At 48.1% G+C, this 16,249-nt stretch overlaps 1 protein-coding gene across 3 annotated transcripts in view; it reads right to left on the reverse strand.

The window, feature by feature from the left end:
• Positions 1 to 281: 281 nt before the first annotated feature.
• Positions 282 to 16,249, reverse strand: part of SUSD4 (sushi domain containing 4) — a 140,997-nt gene continuing 125,029 nt past the window's right edge. For 2 of the 3 annotated variants that reach the window (XM_017526381.2, XM_017526382.2), the window contains exons 6-9: positions 9,008 to 9,205; positions 7,404 to 7,548; positions 2,684 to 3,066; positions 282 to 1,659 (exon numbers count right to left, since the gene is read on the reverse strand). In XM_017526381.2, coding sequence (XP_017381870.1) covers positions 1,631 to 1,659; positions 2,684 to 3,066; positions 7,404 to 7,548; positions 9,008 to 9,205 — 755 coding nt within the window. In that variant the 3' untranslated portion in view covers positions 282 to 1,630. The remainder of the gene's footprint in view (positions 1,660 to 2,683; positions 3,067 to 7,403; positions 7,549 to 9,007; positions 9,206 to 16,249) is intronic. The other variant, XM_017526383.2, reaches the window with a different exon arrangement.

Below are 16,249 nucleotides of genomic sequence, written 5' to 3' on the forward strand. Positions count from 1 at the left end.
TGCAGGTGGGGCGACTTGATGTTGTTGCTGTGTACTTTGTGGGGGAGAATATCAGAGATGGCCCCTCATGCCTCTTCTGAACTGCCTGGTAGAAAATGAGGCACTTGCTCAGGAGTCTCTGAGAAAACCTCCATTTAGAAGGTGAGCACTGTGTGTTATCTCCTTCTGCCTCTTGTTCTTAATCTTACATTGAATCTCATCACCCATGATCACTGTCACCACCCCACCCCTGCCCGCTCGATTCTACTGCACTATTAAAGTCACGCTTCAAACTGTCATTCTCTTTTTAATTTTTAATCAGTCTGTGTCAAGAAGAAACAGGACTTGATCAAGCTTCCAACCCTCACTGCTCTATCAGCATAGCAATTTTATGGATCAGAGTTTTGTTTACATTTGTCTAAAACCAAAAGAAGGAAAGGAATCAACTCCACAGATCAACATGTATTTGAAGAGACACTTTAGGACACTTTGGGAAATTTTTTAATCAATCTGTTTCTTAGGAACAACACCCAGTGGGCACCATGAGACCCTCACAGTAGGAATGCAGGAATGGTAGACAGGTGAGGTGGCTGAGCTATCTGGGCTGGGAGGCCAGCCTCCTGACATTTTAGGACAAATAAAAGGGGGAAAAATCCAACCTCACACTTCTTTTGAAGGTGGAACATGTTTACAGAAACAATTTCTGTTTTGGAAAATAAAAGTATGGTTGAATTTGCGGGTAGAGGCAACAATGACAGCTGGTCAGCTGGAGAGAGGCTGATGATTCTGAGATAAATGTTAAGTGGAGTCTTTAAAATGCTGAAGCAAAACATTACCTTGCTTACTGTCTCCATCATGAGATGTATTTGAACACATTCTGACCATGTGTAAAAACCACCAGATTTACCCAATGCCATGGATCCATGTGCCACACCATGAATACAAACACTGATGGCATGTTACCAGAAGACAGCACAGAGTTCGTGAACTCTACTTTTTGAAGAAATTTCCAGAAAGCAGAGTCTGCCCGTCTTTCCTTTCCTTTCTCACTGGAACTGTCACATCCTGCTTTCATCTTGCTTTGAGTAGAGTTATCTGGATGAAGGAAGATTCTCCAAAGGTCACACAAGGACCTTTCCTTTGGGAGCCGGCCCCTCTCCGAGGGTGCAGGAGGCTCTGTTGTTCTTCCAGCATCTCAACACAAACTTTCTGCAGAGAGGCTGACCCATCCAAATTTGGAGTCCAGAGACAGTTTGAGCAGATTTTAGAAGCAAATTTACATAATGTGACATGCTTTCAGAGGGGGCAGGGAGTACTTGTAAGTCAATGGGATGTGTGTGATTTGGTGGGATGTGCGTGGAATTGTCCCATGTTCCACAGCACGAGACACATTTAATACCTCCAACCAGGACTGTGCGAGGGCTTCCCGCTGCCCTTGGTTCCCCATGGGTCTTGGCGAAACCACAAATCTCATTTGAAAGCACTGCCATTGCAGTTCATCAGCCTCACTGTGGAGCCTGAGATGCACAATGTGAATCTCCCCATGTAGATAAGTTAGAGGTTTAGCCCCCAGGCTCTGTCCTTCTGTGACCTCGCTCCAGGATACAAGGTCCTTTCCCCAGAGGAGGAGAGTCATCTGGATCTTGACCCATTAGGGATCTTCTTCCATTAGAGGAATCTCTGTAAAAGAAGAGACGGTTATTAGCTTAACCAGAAAACACCATGGCGATCTGGAATTATATGCCTCATTAAAATATGTACAATTGCTCAAATCCGTGAGGAGAGGCAAATGTTAAGTTCCACATACCAGTTAATCACCAAATAAATCAACCCCCTACACATCTTTCTGTAACAATTGTTTTTTGCTGGAAAACAATTATGATCTTATTTCCAGTTTACACAAAATAAAATGTTAGATTTTAACCACCAGCCCTAATGGTCACACAAGCCAGAAAGTTGCAAATTCAAGTACAGAAAGGCAGTGTGGTTTGCAGAAAAGGAACTCCGTGGTGGCCCAGGACACCTCTGTTTCCATGTCATTACTGCCATTTACTCTCAGTATAAGCCAAATTAGCGTTCTCATTTGCAAAGTTGCGCTGGGGCTCCCCTCCTGTAGGAAACAGAGACCTAATCGATCTGACACATTTGTCCTATTTTCCCACAAACTACAATCTGCCCTTCCTTGTGACAGGACACATGCATCTTTTACTTCACATCTGGTAAAAAGTAACTTCCACGTACACAGAACCCTGGGGCTAGAACATACCGCTGGGCCCTAGTGCGTGCTTCTGCATCCTTCTCCTGGCATGCATGTGCCATCCTGTCCCTAAGCCCCGCTTCCAGAAGTCCTACCTAATTAAGGGATAAAGAAGAAAAACATTCCAGATCATAAGGACACTACAAAAACAAAGCCCCGGCCACTGTCGCCTTTCTCTTCTGGATGGCTCAGTGCCTTTCAGTGCCTCCTGAAATTCCCATTAATGGGCTCATTACTTGCAAGATGGTGATCATTCCTTACCATAATTGGCCTTGCCCAAGGCCTCTACATGGAGACAGAGCATGAAGTAATTTAAGCTGAGTGAGAGGTAAACAGATTGATTTGACTCTGTGCTGGGGGTAAAGGGTGCATAGCAAGGAGCTGGCTTGAAGAAGTCGCTGTGGAGGTGTTTGCAGGTGTGGCTTGGGACTTGGGGTAAGCACTTACCATCTGCAATGTCAATGCCTGGGCTGGTGGATGCCACCTCCCCCGCAGTGCTGGCAATTGTGTCAGGGTTGTCGGAAGCAGGGTGGGTGCTCTCTTGGCACCTGGGAGGTGAATACAGAGTCTGGAGCAGGTCGGAAGAGCCTGAGATGCTGTCACAGGTTTCTGACTCCCCTGGGCCTGTGTCCATGTCCCCTGAGCCAGGGTATGCTGGGGGGCTCTGGTCGTCCACGGGTAAGGGGCAGCCCTGGCCCACAGAGGCCAGGTACCCGGGGCCTAAGGCACTCAAGCCGCCACTCACAGCCTCGTCATAGGACGGGAGCATGACGGGCACGCCGTCCACCACCACAAAGTCAGGCTCGCTACTGGAGCTCCGGGGAGGCCCCCTGTGTAAAGAAGTACCAATGTGTCAGAGCCTTGCCACCCTAAGGATGAGGCCACCCACGCTCCCTCCTGCACGCGGGGTCCTCAGGGCCCACGATGGGCATAGAGCCCAGAGTGGAGGATAATGTTGGAAGAACCAGCTTCCTTTCAGGGACTGCTCTGGAAGAGGGTGCTGCCATCCCAGCTGCCCATGCTCTGGAGAGAGGAGGTTTTCTTCTTGTCACTCTCTCCTGTCCTCCTGCCTCTGGGTCCTACTCTCTCCTCATGCTTTTCCCATGCTCCTTTGACCTGTGGGCTTTGGCCTTATGGATGTAAGCTCCTGGGGCAGGGGACAACATAACCCTTCTAACACAGCATCCCCGCGCACCACGGCAGCATCCTGTAGGATGGGGCGGAAAGTGGGATAGCACTATTAAAAGTACAGAAAATAGGCTGGTCGGAGTGCAGTGGTGTTTACAACTAATTGTTCACAGCCAGTTACAGATTTCTTTGTTCCTTCTCCACTCCCATTGCTTCACTTGACTAGCCTTAAAAAAAATAATAAAAAGAAAAAAAAGAAAAAGTATAGACAGTAGGCCAGCTGGTGGCTCACACCTGCAATCCCAGCACTTTGGGAGGTCAAGGCAGGAAGATTGCCTGAACCCAGGAGACCAGCCTGGGCAACATAGTGAAGCTCTGTCTATACAGAAAATAAAAATGTTAGCCAGGTGTGGTGGCACATGCCTTTAGCCTCAGCTATTCAGGAGGCTGAGGCAGGAAGATCCCTGGAGCCCAGAGGTTTGAGGCTGCAGTGAGCCATGATCGCACCACTGCACTCCAGCCTGGGTGACAGAATGAGACCTTGTCTCTTAAAAAAAAAAAGATAACTATGGACCCCAAGTGCCCAGAGGGACTAGTTGGCCCTGTGCTTATCATGTTTCTTTGTTGTTTTCTGCTGTAGTGTAAAAATTACTGCATTTTAGCCTAGATTAAAAAAAAAAAAAAACTCAGGAAAGAAGAAAAAAAAAGGCAAGCTGCGAGCACCCTGTCATGACCCCAGTGGAGCTGCTCAGGCTCACCTCCACCTCCTGACGCCGCCACTCATCTAAGCAAGGCCTGGGCTGTCGCGGGAAGGCTGTGGGAGCTGCGGCGAAGTCAGTCCGCGTGTCTGCAGGGAGGGCTCCCCTGGCACACAGCTCCTGGCCTGCTCCCTTTGCTTCTCAGCACTCTGCACATTCAACACTGTCCGATTGGAGCCTGGGGCGTCTGGCACTGCAGCCTGGGGGCCCTGTGACCACCATACTCTGCTCCTGGCCTCAGCAGGCACCCAGGGTGGCTAATAAGTAGACAATGGAACTTGGTTTCTTATTGTCTCTGCTGGGAACTGGTGCTGAGGGAGGAGGCCAAATGGTAAAATATCAGGAAGAGAAGACCCAGCTGGGTGGGCAGACCCTGAATCTCAGTCCTGGCAGCAGGGGCTCCAAACCCAAGAAAATGAAATGTCTGGGCATGTAGGGGAAGCACAGGCTGTGTGTCTCTCTAATGCTCAAGTCTACTGACTTTTTGAAACATCTTGCAAAGGCTTGGAGAGTATGGTGGTGGACTCCTTGTCTCGCAGCTCTTTTTTTTGAGACGGAGTCTCGCTCTGCCACCAGGCTGGAGTGCAGTGGCACGATCTCGGCTCGCTCCAACCTCTGCCTCCTAGGTTCAAGTGATCCTCCTCTCTCAGCCTCCTGAGTAGCTGGGACTACAGGCACGTGCCACCACGCCCAGCTAATTTTTTTGTATTTTTAGTAGAGATGGGGTTTCACTATGTTGGCCAGGATGGTCTCAATCTCTTGACATCGTGATCCGCCCACCTCGGCCTCCCAAAGTGCTGGGATTACAGGCGTGTGTCACTGTGCCTGTCCTGCCCTGCAGCTTTTAAAGGCTGCCAGAGAGTGTGGGAGACCACCAAGACCACACTATCCAGAAGGCAGGGGGCGGGAGGAAAGGAGAAGCTTGCTCTGAGCCAGAGTGCTGTCCCTCCACAGCCACCACTAGTCACTGTGTCCTCGAAAATGACGCTCTCTTCCTCTCTGGCCACTTTGCTGTCTTGTGCTGGCCTCCCCTTGTCACTCAGGACTCCCTGCCTCCTTATCGTTCCTCGCACCTCCATGTTGTGAGCAGATGCCTCTCACCTCCATGTAGGCCAGGGTGAGCAGATGCCTCTCTTTTCTCCATTTCTCCCTAACAGTCCACACCAAGGCCTCAGCTCCCACATCTGGTGGCTCCCCCTCCACGCGTCCCAGCCATGCCAGTCAGCTCCCATGTACCCCTTGTCAACATCCTGGCAGGGTCTACTCTTGTGGGACCCGGAGAAAAAATGTCCGTTCTTGGTTCGCCCTTGAGATTCTTGTCATGTATTGGGATAGATGAGTCCAACCTTCCCAAAATAACTCAATATAAAATGAAAGACTCATGGGATAAGAACATCAGGTGAAAGAGTTTTGAGAACATTTTTAAAAAATCTTAATGTTTAGTGGATATCCTGGAAACTTTTCTTCCAAGAATATGTAGAAAAATAGCTCTGTGGACCCTTTTAAAGTACTCAAGTGCGCTATCAATCACAGCCCTGTGGGTTGGCTTTCTCTTTGTAATCCTTAGGCCTTCTTGAGATATTGTAATTGCTCAGTGATAGAACACGGTCCCTTGATGAATATATAATAATGTGGAAGATGGAGAGTGAATGGCAGGTTGGAGAGGAAGGATGGTTTCACTATCTCAGCAAGAGCTTGCGTGGCACCAGGATGGCACTGATACACCTCTGGGCCTGTGGAAGGATGCAGGTGACACCCACATCTAGCACACATTTGTGGCCAGGGAGAGAGGCATGCACCTGTCAGGTTGTGAACATGCAGGGTCCCTGATGCCAGATAGGGGAGAATTGCTATGTGAGGGAGGCCGCCCTGTGGGGTGTGAGGTTAAGGGCAAAGACAGGCAGATGCTGTCTCCAGCAGCTCTGCTCACTGCCTTCACTCCTCTTACAGTGGGGAGGTATGAGAGACGCACTGCATTTTCCTGGAGGGAAGAAAGAAGAGGTTAATTCCAGGAGTCTCCTCCTCCATGAGCAAGAGTCCCTTTTTCAGGTACGTATGACTCAGGGTACTAGGCTGTCCCTGTGGGCAAAAGACAGATGCCCTTCTCTGAAGCATTAGGTTCTAAAATGAGAAGACTCTGACATGGTGACAGAAGGCAAGGAAAAGACAGCTTGTATCGGTGGCCCCTGGTTAGTGTTCTGAGATGTTTTGCTGTCCTCATCTCTTCTTTTTTTTTTTTTTTTTTTTTGAGACAATGTATCACTCTGTCGCCCAGGCTAGAGTGCAGTGGCACCATCTTGATTCACTGCAACCTCTGCCTCTCGGGTTCAAGCGATTCTCCTGCCTCAGTCTCCAAAGCAGCTGGGACTACAGGCGCCCACCACCACACCTGGCTAATTTTGTATTTTTAGTAGAGACAGGGTTTCTCCATGTTGGCCATTCTGGTCTCGAACTCCTGACCTCAGGTAATCTGCCCACCTCGGCCTCCCAAAGTGCTGGGATTACAGGCATGAGCCACCATGCCTGGCCCTCATCTTCTCTTCTTAATGCTCATAAACTTATCCTTTCTAAACTACCTCTCCCTCCAGGAACAATGATTTGCCAGCAGTAGTGCTGGGTGGCTCTTGTTTGGTAAGGATGCTGGTGCAGTCCCCTTCAGTGATGAGTTGAGGCTGAAGACACCAAGGCGAGCTGGATGGTGCAGCTGAGAAGGATGGAGAAGCGCCTTCCACATGTCCCACTCCAGGGGTTCAGATCAGACTTCATGGTAGACTCTCACTAGCCCTTTTCTGACTCTCCCAGCCCAAGTCTTTCCTCCTTCCTGAGGCTTCTCAATGCATAACACTTTTGCTTACACACCTCTGACCTATGTCCCTGTCAGCTGTGTGCATGTCTAATCCTCCCTATGGACTGAGCTGCGTGGTGCCTCACTCCAGGGCCACATGCAGGGTGACCACAGTGGGAATGGCACCGCTGGGTGGAGCGGTGAACAGCTCAGAGCCCTAACTCTGTGATCCCATTGCCAGCCCCCCATGATGCCTGCCTGCAAATGGTCCACTGCAGGAAGAAGGGAGAGAGGGAAGAAAGAAAGAGGGAGATGAGGTCTGTCTACAGCTTGGTGCTCTGACCTGACACCCGAAAACACCCCAGAATGTGTTTTTTGCTCTCCCCTATTTCCCTTTAGAGCTCCAGCTTTTCACTCATCGCATGTTCTCTCTGCTGCTAAAGATGGCTGCACTAAGCCAGACCTTGAGCCACAGCTACCAAGACATGAAACTGACCTGGGGGGAAAGTGGGCCTTGAACTTGGTCTGGAACATCCTGGCCAGGATGACGAGCAGCAGCACCAGCAGCACACTGGTTGCCGTGAACGCCACGATCTTCCATGTGGTCAGGAGGGTCTCGTGGGTGCTGGGCCATGTTTGCTCTGCATGAGAGAGAACAAAGCTGCACATGAGGCTCCCAGACTGTGAGGGGTGCCAAGGTTCCCCATAGACTCATTTGCTGGATTCATCTGGCACAAGAGATGCGCGTAGGGTGCCCTTGACTGCCTGGGCTTGGCTGAGATACCACGGGCCCCTGCAGCTCATGTAAATTGCATTAGGATCCACACAACACTGAAAACCTGTCTCTACATGGGCTCTGCCAGGTTGTAGACCTGCATGCTCACATTCCAGTCCCAGGCACAGGCCTGGCACAGGCTTAAATAATGCATCTGCTTCTTGAGAACAAAGTGGGGCATCCCTCTTGCCTGGAGAAGTTGTTCTGAAATGGACCAAGGGCTGGGGGAGTGGGAAGCTGGGCCCTTTGTGAGTTCTGGGATATGCTGTGGGGTTGAGTAAAGCAAGTAACAGAGGGTGAAGGGGACACCTGTTCCATAGCTCTCATGCCCTACCACCTCTGCCATCAACTGCCCGCCAGGTCAGGGGCAGCAAGAGCAGGCCCTTCCAGAAGACATTCTTATTCTTGGGCACAGGCCACCTTAGGCATCTGTTAGATGCCTCCCTGCCTCGTCATGCCCACCCTCTTAGACATTCTGTCTGTACTTCACCCCTCTCTGGCTCACAGGACCATCTGTGCACTGCTAGAGACCCAGCATTAACAAGTGCTTCCTTGAGTCCAGGCAAGAAGCATGCAGTCATCATCATTGCTCAGGGCAGCATCCCCAGCCTGGAAAGTGCTGGGGAGTGGGGGAAGGAGACAGTGGGTGTATGCTGGCACCCCGGTCTGCATCCTATGGTCACTACTCAGGTGCACTGAGGCCAGTGGGGAAGATGGTTTGAAAGCAGGTCATTTGCTTTTAACTATGAAGCCTTGAAGCTTGCAAATGGCCTATAGTTTTACAAGTGAGAGCAGGTGCTACATACAATATCATTTGTATTCTGATATGTGTCCTTGAGTGGAAGAGAAAGGTAAAGTTATGCATCATTTGGGTCCAGGGCAATGCATGTAATTCTGGTCACACCCATGGACCTGTGTCCTTACCAGTGGAAAGGGACAAGGCTGGGAGAAAAAAGAATGCAGAGGCTGGAGGTCCTTCCATGGATGCTAGGGGTCTAGGCACTCTGTTTAGTGGGTCCGTATTTTAACTTGGGCATGGACAGGATAATACTCTGACCCTCTGAACAGGGTCGCTAGATCCCTTGCATCCATGGAAGGACCTCCAGCAGATGGGTTAATACTCTTGACCCTCTGAACGGGACCTACAAGCATCTGGCACAGAACCCAGCAGCAGCCCCATCTACCTGCAATGCTAGGTTTTGATATCCTGTTCCTGACACTGCGTGTGGGAGGAGGGATACAGCTTGGTGCACAACCACCACGCACTATGTGCTGATGACCCATGGAGGGTCCGTCTCCTCCAAGGGCGAGGCCTTCAGTCTTACCTGATTTGATGCAGTAGACTTGATAGGAAGGAAACCACTCTCCATACTGGCAGGTGATATACTTGTAGTCGCTGGTGAGGCTGTAGCCAGGATCACAGTAAAACTCCACCACAGTTCCGTGGTTGTAGCGCTCGCAAGGCCGCGGGTGGCAGACGAAATCTCCGTGACTCACCATTGGAGGCAGTGGACAGACTTGGGCAGTAGGGGAGAATAAGAGTTTGAGTACCGCATGCTCACCCTTGTCTGAAGCCCTTAAGACAAAGAACGGCTTAGGAGAACAGTTAAAGGTGTGCTTACAGATTAATCACCAGGCTACTGAGTTGCACTAGAGATGGCCTCTTCTTTAGTATTTTTCATGTAAGGTCAAATGGAAGCCTGCTCTAATATTCTGAGCACGTGCTGTTGTGGCATGCCATTGTGAAGTACATCGTAAAAGAGAGGCTCGTTTTATAATGCAAAGAGTATGCCTACTTAATAGAGAGTATTAAGCTACGCTATTAATAATGCATGCTATTATGTGCCAGACAACCTAGTAAATAAAATTAAGATATTTCTGGACAAAGTCTCTACTGAAAGGCATAGCTATCCCAAGCCAGTTTCTGTGATCACAGTAGTAATTTGGGACTATTAAAATCGCAGGGCAGTGTCCCTGACCTGGTCCCCTACTGCCCTGCTGGGGCTTGGCCAATGATGAACATGGAGCAGCTCTTCCAGCTCCACTTGCAGAGCCAGGACACAGCCTCCAGGGCAACCAGAGTTAGGAGCCCTGGGCATGAGGCTTGGTTCTGCCACCAGCACCACGCTGTGTGACTTTAAGCAGATCCCTTAACCTCTTTGAGCCCTGACTTTCCTCCTCTGTACAATGGAAGCTTATGCTACCCTAGGATGATGCCTTAGGGTTTTTCTGACTCTAATATTCCATCACGTTAGGGGAATAAAAAGTTGTTTTTAGTGTCCTATCTTGGTACTGCATCCTAGGTTGCAAGGTAAGAATGGTTCCATCTCTGTCACCAGAAAGACGGCTTCAGTGGGAGTTTGGTGCTTTTCCATCTTATGCCACAGGGAGCTCTTTCTTGGATGAGGACTCAGAAATAAACAGCGCTGCTGCTTAAACATTCTTCAAGAAACAGTCAAACCACAGATTCTACTGGTGCCAGCTTCAAACCCACACTCATGGAAACCAGTAAGAACTCTGACAAAGAAAACCCTCAAACCAAAAAGTTAACTTTTGATTCCCTTTCTTGGGGTAACCCAACACCCTGGCCAGTGCAGAACAGGTACTGCCCACCATACAGGCTGGAAGAGGTGTCCTCTGCACACTGGCCACTGAAACGACTCACTGGCAGCAATAGGTGCCCACTGAGGCTGGATAACAAGATGGCCCTCCCTGCAGAGCAGGCCACCCTGCTGCAGGTGTGTGAGGCAGTGGGGAAGGCACGCTACAGGCACTCTGTCGTCCTGCAAACATCACTGTGGGGTAGATCTTGGTTCTTTCAGGGAAGAGGAAATGCAAACGCACAGAAGCAACAGGAGGAGTAAGTAGAAACCCCTGCTCCAGACAGGCCTAGGTCTGAATTCTGGCTGAACTACTCACCAGCTGACTGACCCCAAACTAGTCCCTGCTCATCCTTGAGCTTCAGGGTCCTCAGCTGTACAAGAGTCTCTGAGGGCTATTTTGAGAAATGCTGGTGAGGGCTTAGTTCAGAGCTGACAAATTGTAAGTGACTATTCAGAGAAAACCATGATTCAAGTATCTAAAAAGATGGAATATAATGAGGTGATGCAAAGTGGAGAAGCCAGCAGAAACACCCCGAGATTAGCGAGAGCAGGAAGCCGCTACCACTCCTGGGCTGGTGGGATGAAAGGGTCTCATTGCTGGGGTCCCCAGTGGAAGGTGGAACCATGGAGGGCTATCCTGCAGGAGCTGGAGCCCAGGCAACTCAGACCCTGCTGGAGATGCCCCCAGGGCAGGAAGAGTGAGAAAGAAATAGCCTGGTTTCTCCACCTGCCCACCCTCTAGGCTCCCTCTAGACAAAGCCAGTGGGGAGCCAGGTGACAAGGGGGTCTGGGAAATGGGGTCTGCAGTGGACAGTCTGTCTAGATCCGGTGCAGTGCAGGGAAGGTCCAGGGGTGGGTCTGAGGCTGGCAGGCCCAGGTGTGCTCAGTAAATGGCGGCTGTCAGGTGGCTGCTGTGTGGATCCCACAGGTGGACACTGGCAGGGACAGGCTTTGAGCTCCGACTCTGAGGCTCAGGAGCTTTCTGCTGCCCTGCCCCAGGATATCTCCTGGGCTGGCAAATGCAGTCACATAACCACTTGCATTTCTACAAACTCTTTTGCTCTTTTCAAATTCGCTATCACCAGGGTGATCTGGGAGCATCCCCAGGAAATAAAGCAGAAGGAAGCAAAGGGAAGGGCAGCTGATGAGGAAGAGGGAGAGAGAAAAAGGCACTGGCCATGTTGTTGAACTAGTCCTGGGAGATCCAGGGATGTGGCAGTGAGGGCTCTTCTGTCCTTGGAGGCCCTCCCCCATGCCGTTTCTCCTCCACTCAAGTCTTGGAAGAACACTAGAAAGGGGTCTCCAGTGGCCCCAGGACTGACTGGGGGGCCCCCTCCCCTGCACTGCTGGAATATTCCCCAGTGCTATTGTATTCTCAGGAGGCCCGCACCTTCTGTGGGACAGGAGCCCCTTTCTGTGGTCAAGGTTATGGCAAATGTCCATCAATAGATGAATGGATAAAGAAAATATGGGCAATATACACCATGGAATACTATTCAGCCTTAAAAAAGAAAGAAGTCCTGCCACTGAGGACACCACGGATGAACCTGGGGGACAGTCTGCTAAGTGAAATAAACCAGCACAGAAATACAGATACTGCACAATTCACTTATATGTGAAATCTAAAAAAGTTGAACACATAAAAACAGGGAGCAGAATGGTGATTACCAGGGTCAAGGAGGTAGAGAAAATCAGAAGACGTAGGTCCAAGGGCAAAAGGGTGCAGTTCTGTAAGATGAAGTCCAGAGCTCTGCTGTATCGTATGCAGACTCCAGTTAATAATACTGTATTATACAGTAGAAATTCACTAAGAGAGTAGATTTCAGGAGATGGATGAACTTAACTCACTTGACTGTAACAATCATTTCACTATGTAGATGTAGATGTATCTCAAAACATCATGTTGGACACCTTAAATATATAACATTTTTACGAAAGAGAAAAAGGGGTACACAGGGTAGGAGGCACTCCTCCTAAAAAGGCTCTCCAAACAAGTCCCTGAGGGGCACTGTAGGATTAGAGAATTACCAAAACTGTTTTCAAAGCACAGAAAACGTCATGAAAGAGGCCACATAAATGGATGCATTTGTAATCAGCAGCATTTTCTTCTCACTGGGCCTGAAGGATGAACGACTTCAAATCATTGCATTCGCCCTGAGGCAAATGGTCCCATGGTGTGCTCAAGAATTTCTGTACTGTACAGATCAACCATTTAATCAACCATTTAATGAGCAAAGGCAGGCAGCACGGAGTGGCGTATAGGGGCATGGGCTGGGGAGTTACCCAAATTTGTGTTCAAACCCCAGCTCTACCACTGATGAGCTTCAGCGTGTTAGGCAGCTTGTTTGACTTCTTGGGGTCTTAGCTTTTTCATCTGTCTAATAAGTGAAACAATTCCCAACTCCTCCAGTTGATGTGAGGATTTGAAGATGTACGGAAACCATGTAACACAAATGTCAGGGACACAGTAGGCACTTAATAAATAACAGCTATTAGTATCACTGGTGTCCAAACTTGCTGGGGTTCCTACGCTACCCTTCCCATACTGGGGCACTGCCAGGCTCCTTAGGCAATTAGGATACGTGGGATTGCACCAGGGAAGCCCCAAACATTCAGAGAATGTGACCACATCTCATCACCACATTTTCTCAGAGGTCAGATAAAAACCATCCATTGTAGAGGCTTTAACTCTGGGACTGTCATAATCTGCTGGTAATGGAGATGCATTTTCCCCCTAAGTAGAAACATTTATCTTCACACCTTGTAGTGTTTCTGATGATTGCACCTGGCAGGCCATTAGCTTTGCTGTAAAGGAAAGCCCCACGTGGGGTGGTGAGGGTAGAGGGTGGGAGTGTTTCTTTTAACTTGGAGGCAAACAACAACAAAAGTATTATTAATTACAAACTTAGAGTCTTATTTAAAAATCCCGATATAAAAATACCTATGCCTTAGGGACTTCCACCTCTCACCCAACACAGCCTATCACTATGGAGCTCACTGAGTTCTGCTACTGTCTCCTCTCCACACCTTCCCTAATGGACAGTTCTACGCAGGCAGACAGACAGACAGACAGACAGACAGACACACTCCCACACCCACAGGCCTTAGACACATGGCAAACAGCCCCGTGAACAACGGCCACGTGGCTGGCATTTGAAATAACCTGTGTGTTCCTAGAAATTCCGGTGAGTAAAAGTGGACCGGCTATAGCACTTTTTTCTGTTCTTATCTTAGAGCTCCTTTAGGCTCAGCCTGTGACTCACATCCTGTCAGTTGCTAGTTCTAAGGAAAACACACCCAGGGAAAACCTGTGGGTGATGAACAAAGATCCTTCCGCAACTCCATTTTTCTTAATCTTACTTTAGGCATTATTAGCAACAGTTATGGCTTTTGTGAGGCTTGGAGTCTGGACATTTGGTGGTTATAGGCAGAATCCAAGCACGGCTCTGCTGAGACTCAGCCAGAAACAGAAGATGATTCCTGTTCCCCAAGTGTGAAGTCTCTGCTCCTTGTTTCATGACAGAGGGTTACGGCTCTTTCAGACTAGCTGGAAAATTCCTACCTATCCAAATGGCTGCAGGGTCCAGTTTTTACCATATTTAGTCTCTTATGGAACTTCCCAGAGGTGGGCCACATGGGGGGAGGTGGAACCAAAGGATGGAGTGCCAAGGCATGGGACCTGAAGTCTTCCCTGTGGTGTCCAAGAATGGCCCACACCTGGCTGGATGCACTTGCCATAAGACTGCAATTTCCCCAAATAAGCCTTCCCTCCTGATCCAGCCTCATCTCAGTTTAGTGTCCTTTCCTCACCCTCCCTCTGGCTATTTCCTCCTGTGCAGATTTAACTGCAACACAAACACTGCCCCTTAGGGAAGCCTTCCCCAAGCGCACAGGCAGTGATCTTGGAGTTCCTGGGCACTTTGTGCATTTTACACGCCTAAGACTTGTACAAATCAGTTAACTCTTTGAGAGTAGGGATGGTGTCTCTAGAGTTTTTCTAACTCCTGTAGCATCCAGCATGATTCCGGATAAACATTTGCTATTGAGTGAATGGAAATGTCAAAGTTTTCACAATAAACCAGAAGCAGTTCCCTGCCCACTTCTCTCCTCTTGGCAATGATCTGCAATTTTCACGCTGTGTCTGGTCCTATTTTTTAATGAGAAGAAAAGGGGAGACATGATAATAGTTTTATCATAGCCTCACAGCTTCACCTGATGGACACTACACACAAGGATTTGCGTACATTTTAGGGATGGCTTAGTGACGTGAAATAGAGCTTCGCCAGTCCCACCTTTGAGATACACACTAAAATAAAGAGGTCAGTGTTCCTAACATCTGCAAAACAATGCCAGTTGGTTCTTTCCTTGATGCACTAACAGGTGTACAGATCATGGTGTAATACGGTATATGATGAAAATGGAATGTTTAATTCAAATGTCCTCTATTGCAGGAGAACCACGTTTAGAACAGAGATGTGGTGGTGCTAGTTAAGGAACAGGTAGGTGCTGGGGTGGGAGATGACCTTAACAGGGCAAAAATAAAGCACAGCAGCTGCCAACTTGACGTGTGGGAAATAAAGGACAGGGAAAAGATGTTCAGGTCTTCCTCCTGAAAAAACGAAGTGTAAATATTAAAACATAAGACTATTTCTCTTGACTGGGAAAAAAAAAACCCTAAAGCCCCCTTTTTTTCCCCAAAAATAAAGACTTTACTTTTTAGAGCAGTTTAGGTTCACAGCAATCTCAGCAGAAGGTACAGGAAGGCCCCGCATACTCCGTGCTCCCATGCAAGCACAACCTCACCCATTATCCACATCCCCACCAGAGTGGTGCATTTGTTACCGTTGTTGAACCTATCATGATCACCCAGAGTCCAGAGTTTACATTACAGTTCACTCTTGGTGTTGTACATGGGTTTGGATAAATGCATATTGACATGTATCCACCATTAAAGTATCATGCAGAATAGTCTCACTGCCCACTCCCAGCAAATCCTCTGTGTTCTGCCTGTTCATTGCACCCACCCACCCCCAAAAGCCTGGCAATCACTAATTGTTTTGCTGTCATCATGGTTTTGCCTTTTCCAAAATGTTATATAGTTGGAATAGTACAGTACATAGCCTTTTCAGATAAGTATCTTTCACTTAGTAATATGCATTTAAAGGTCCTTCATATCTTTTCATGGTTTGATGGTTAATTTCTTTTTAGTGCTGAATAATATTCCATTGTTTGGATGTACCACAGTTTATTCATTCACCTACTGAAGGACATCTTGGTTGCTTCTAAGTTTTGGCAATTATCTATAAAGCTGCTACAACATTTATGTGCAGGCTTTGGTGTGGATATAAGTTTTCAGTTCCTTTGGGTAAATACCAAGGAGAAAGATTGCTGGAATGTATTAAGAGTATATTTAGTTTTGTAAGAAGCCACCAACTGCCTTCCAAAGTGGTTATATCCTTTTGCATTCCTGCCAGCAACAAATGAGAGTTCCTGTGGCTCCACATCCTCATCAGCATTTGGTGTTGTAAGTGTTCCAGATTTTGGTCATTTTAATAGGTAAGCAGTGATCTCTGTTTTAATTTGCATTTCCTGATGACATCTGACATGAAGCATCTTTTCATATGTTTGTTTGCCACCTGTGTATTTTCTATGGTGTTAAGGTCTTTGGAACATTCTAAAATCAGGTTGTTCTTTTTTTTTTTCAGTGTAAAAAGGTTTTTTTTTTTTTTTAATTGTGTAGATGTAACATTGGCCAAAATTATTTAGAGTCAATAAATTTTTATTCAAGGAATTCCATGTTGTGATTTCTTTCACTGTCTCTCAAGGTCACTTTAGATCCTCTAAAGGGTTGGAGTGAAAAGATTTATCTCCAAGTTAGCACTTTTTAATGAAACTGATGCTTATTTTAATCCAGTTGTCCTTTCAGCCCGTAATTCTTTTGAGATGGAGTTTCACTCTGTTGCC

This window comes from Cebus imitator, unplaced genomic scaffold (assembly GCF_001604975.1).
Source record: "Cebus imitator isolate Cc_AM_T3 unplaced genomic scaffold, Cebus_imitator-1.0 Scaffold42, whole genome shotgun sequence".
In the NCBI taxonomy this organism is placed as follows: Eukaryota; Metazoa; Chordata; class Mammalia; order Primates; family Cebidae; genus Cebus; species Cebus imitator.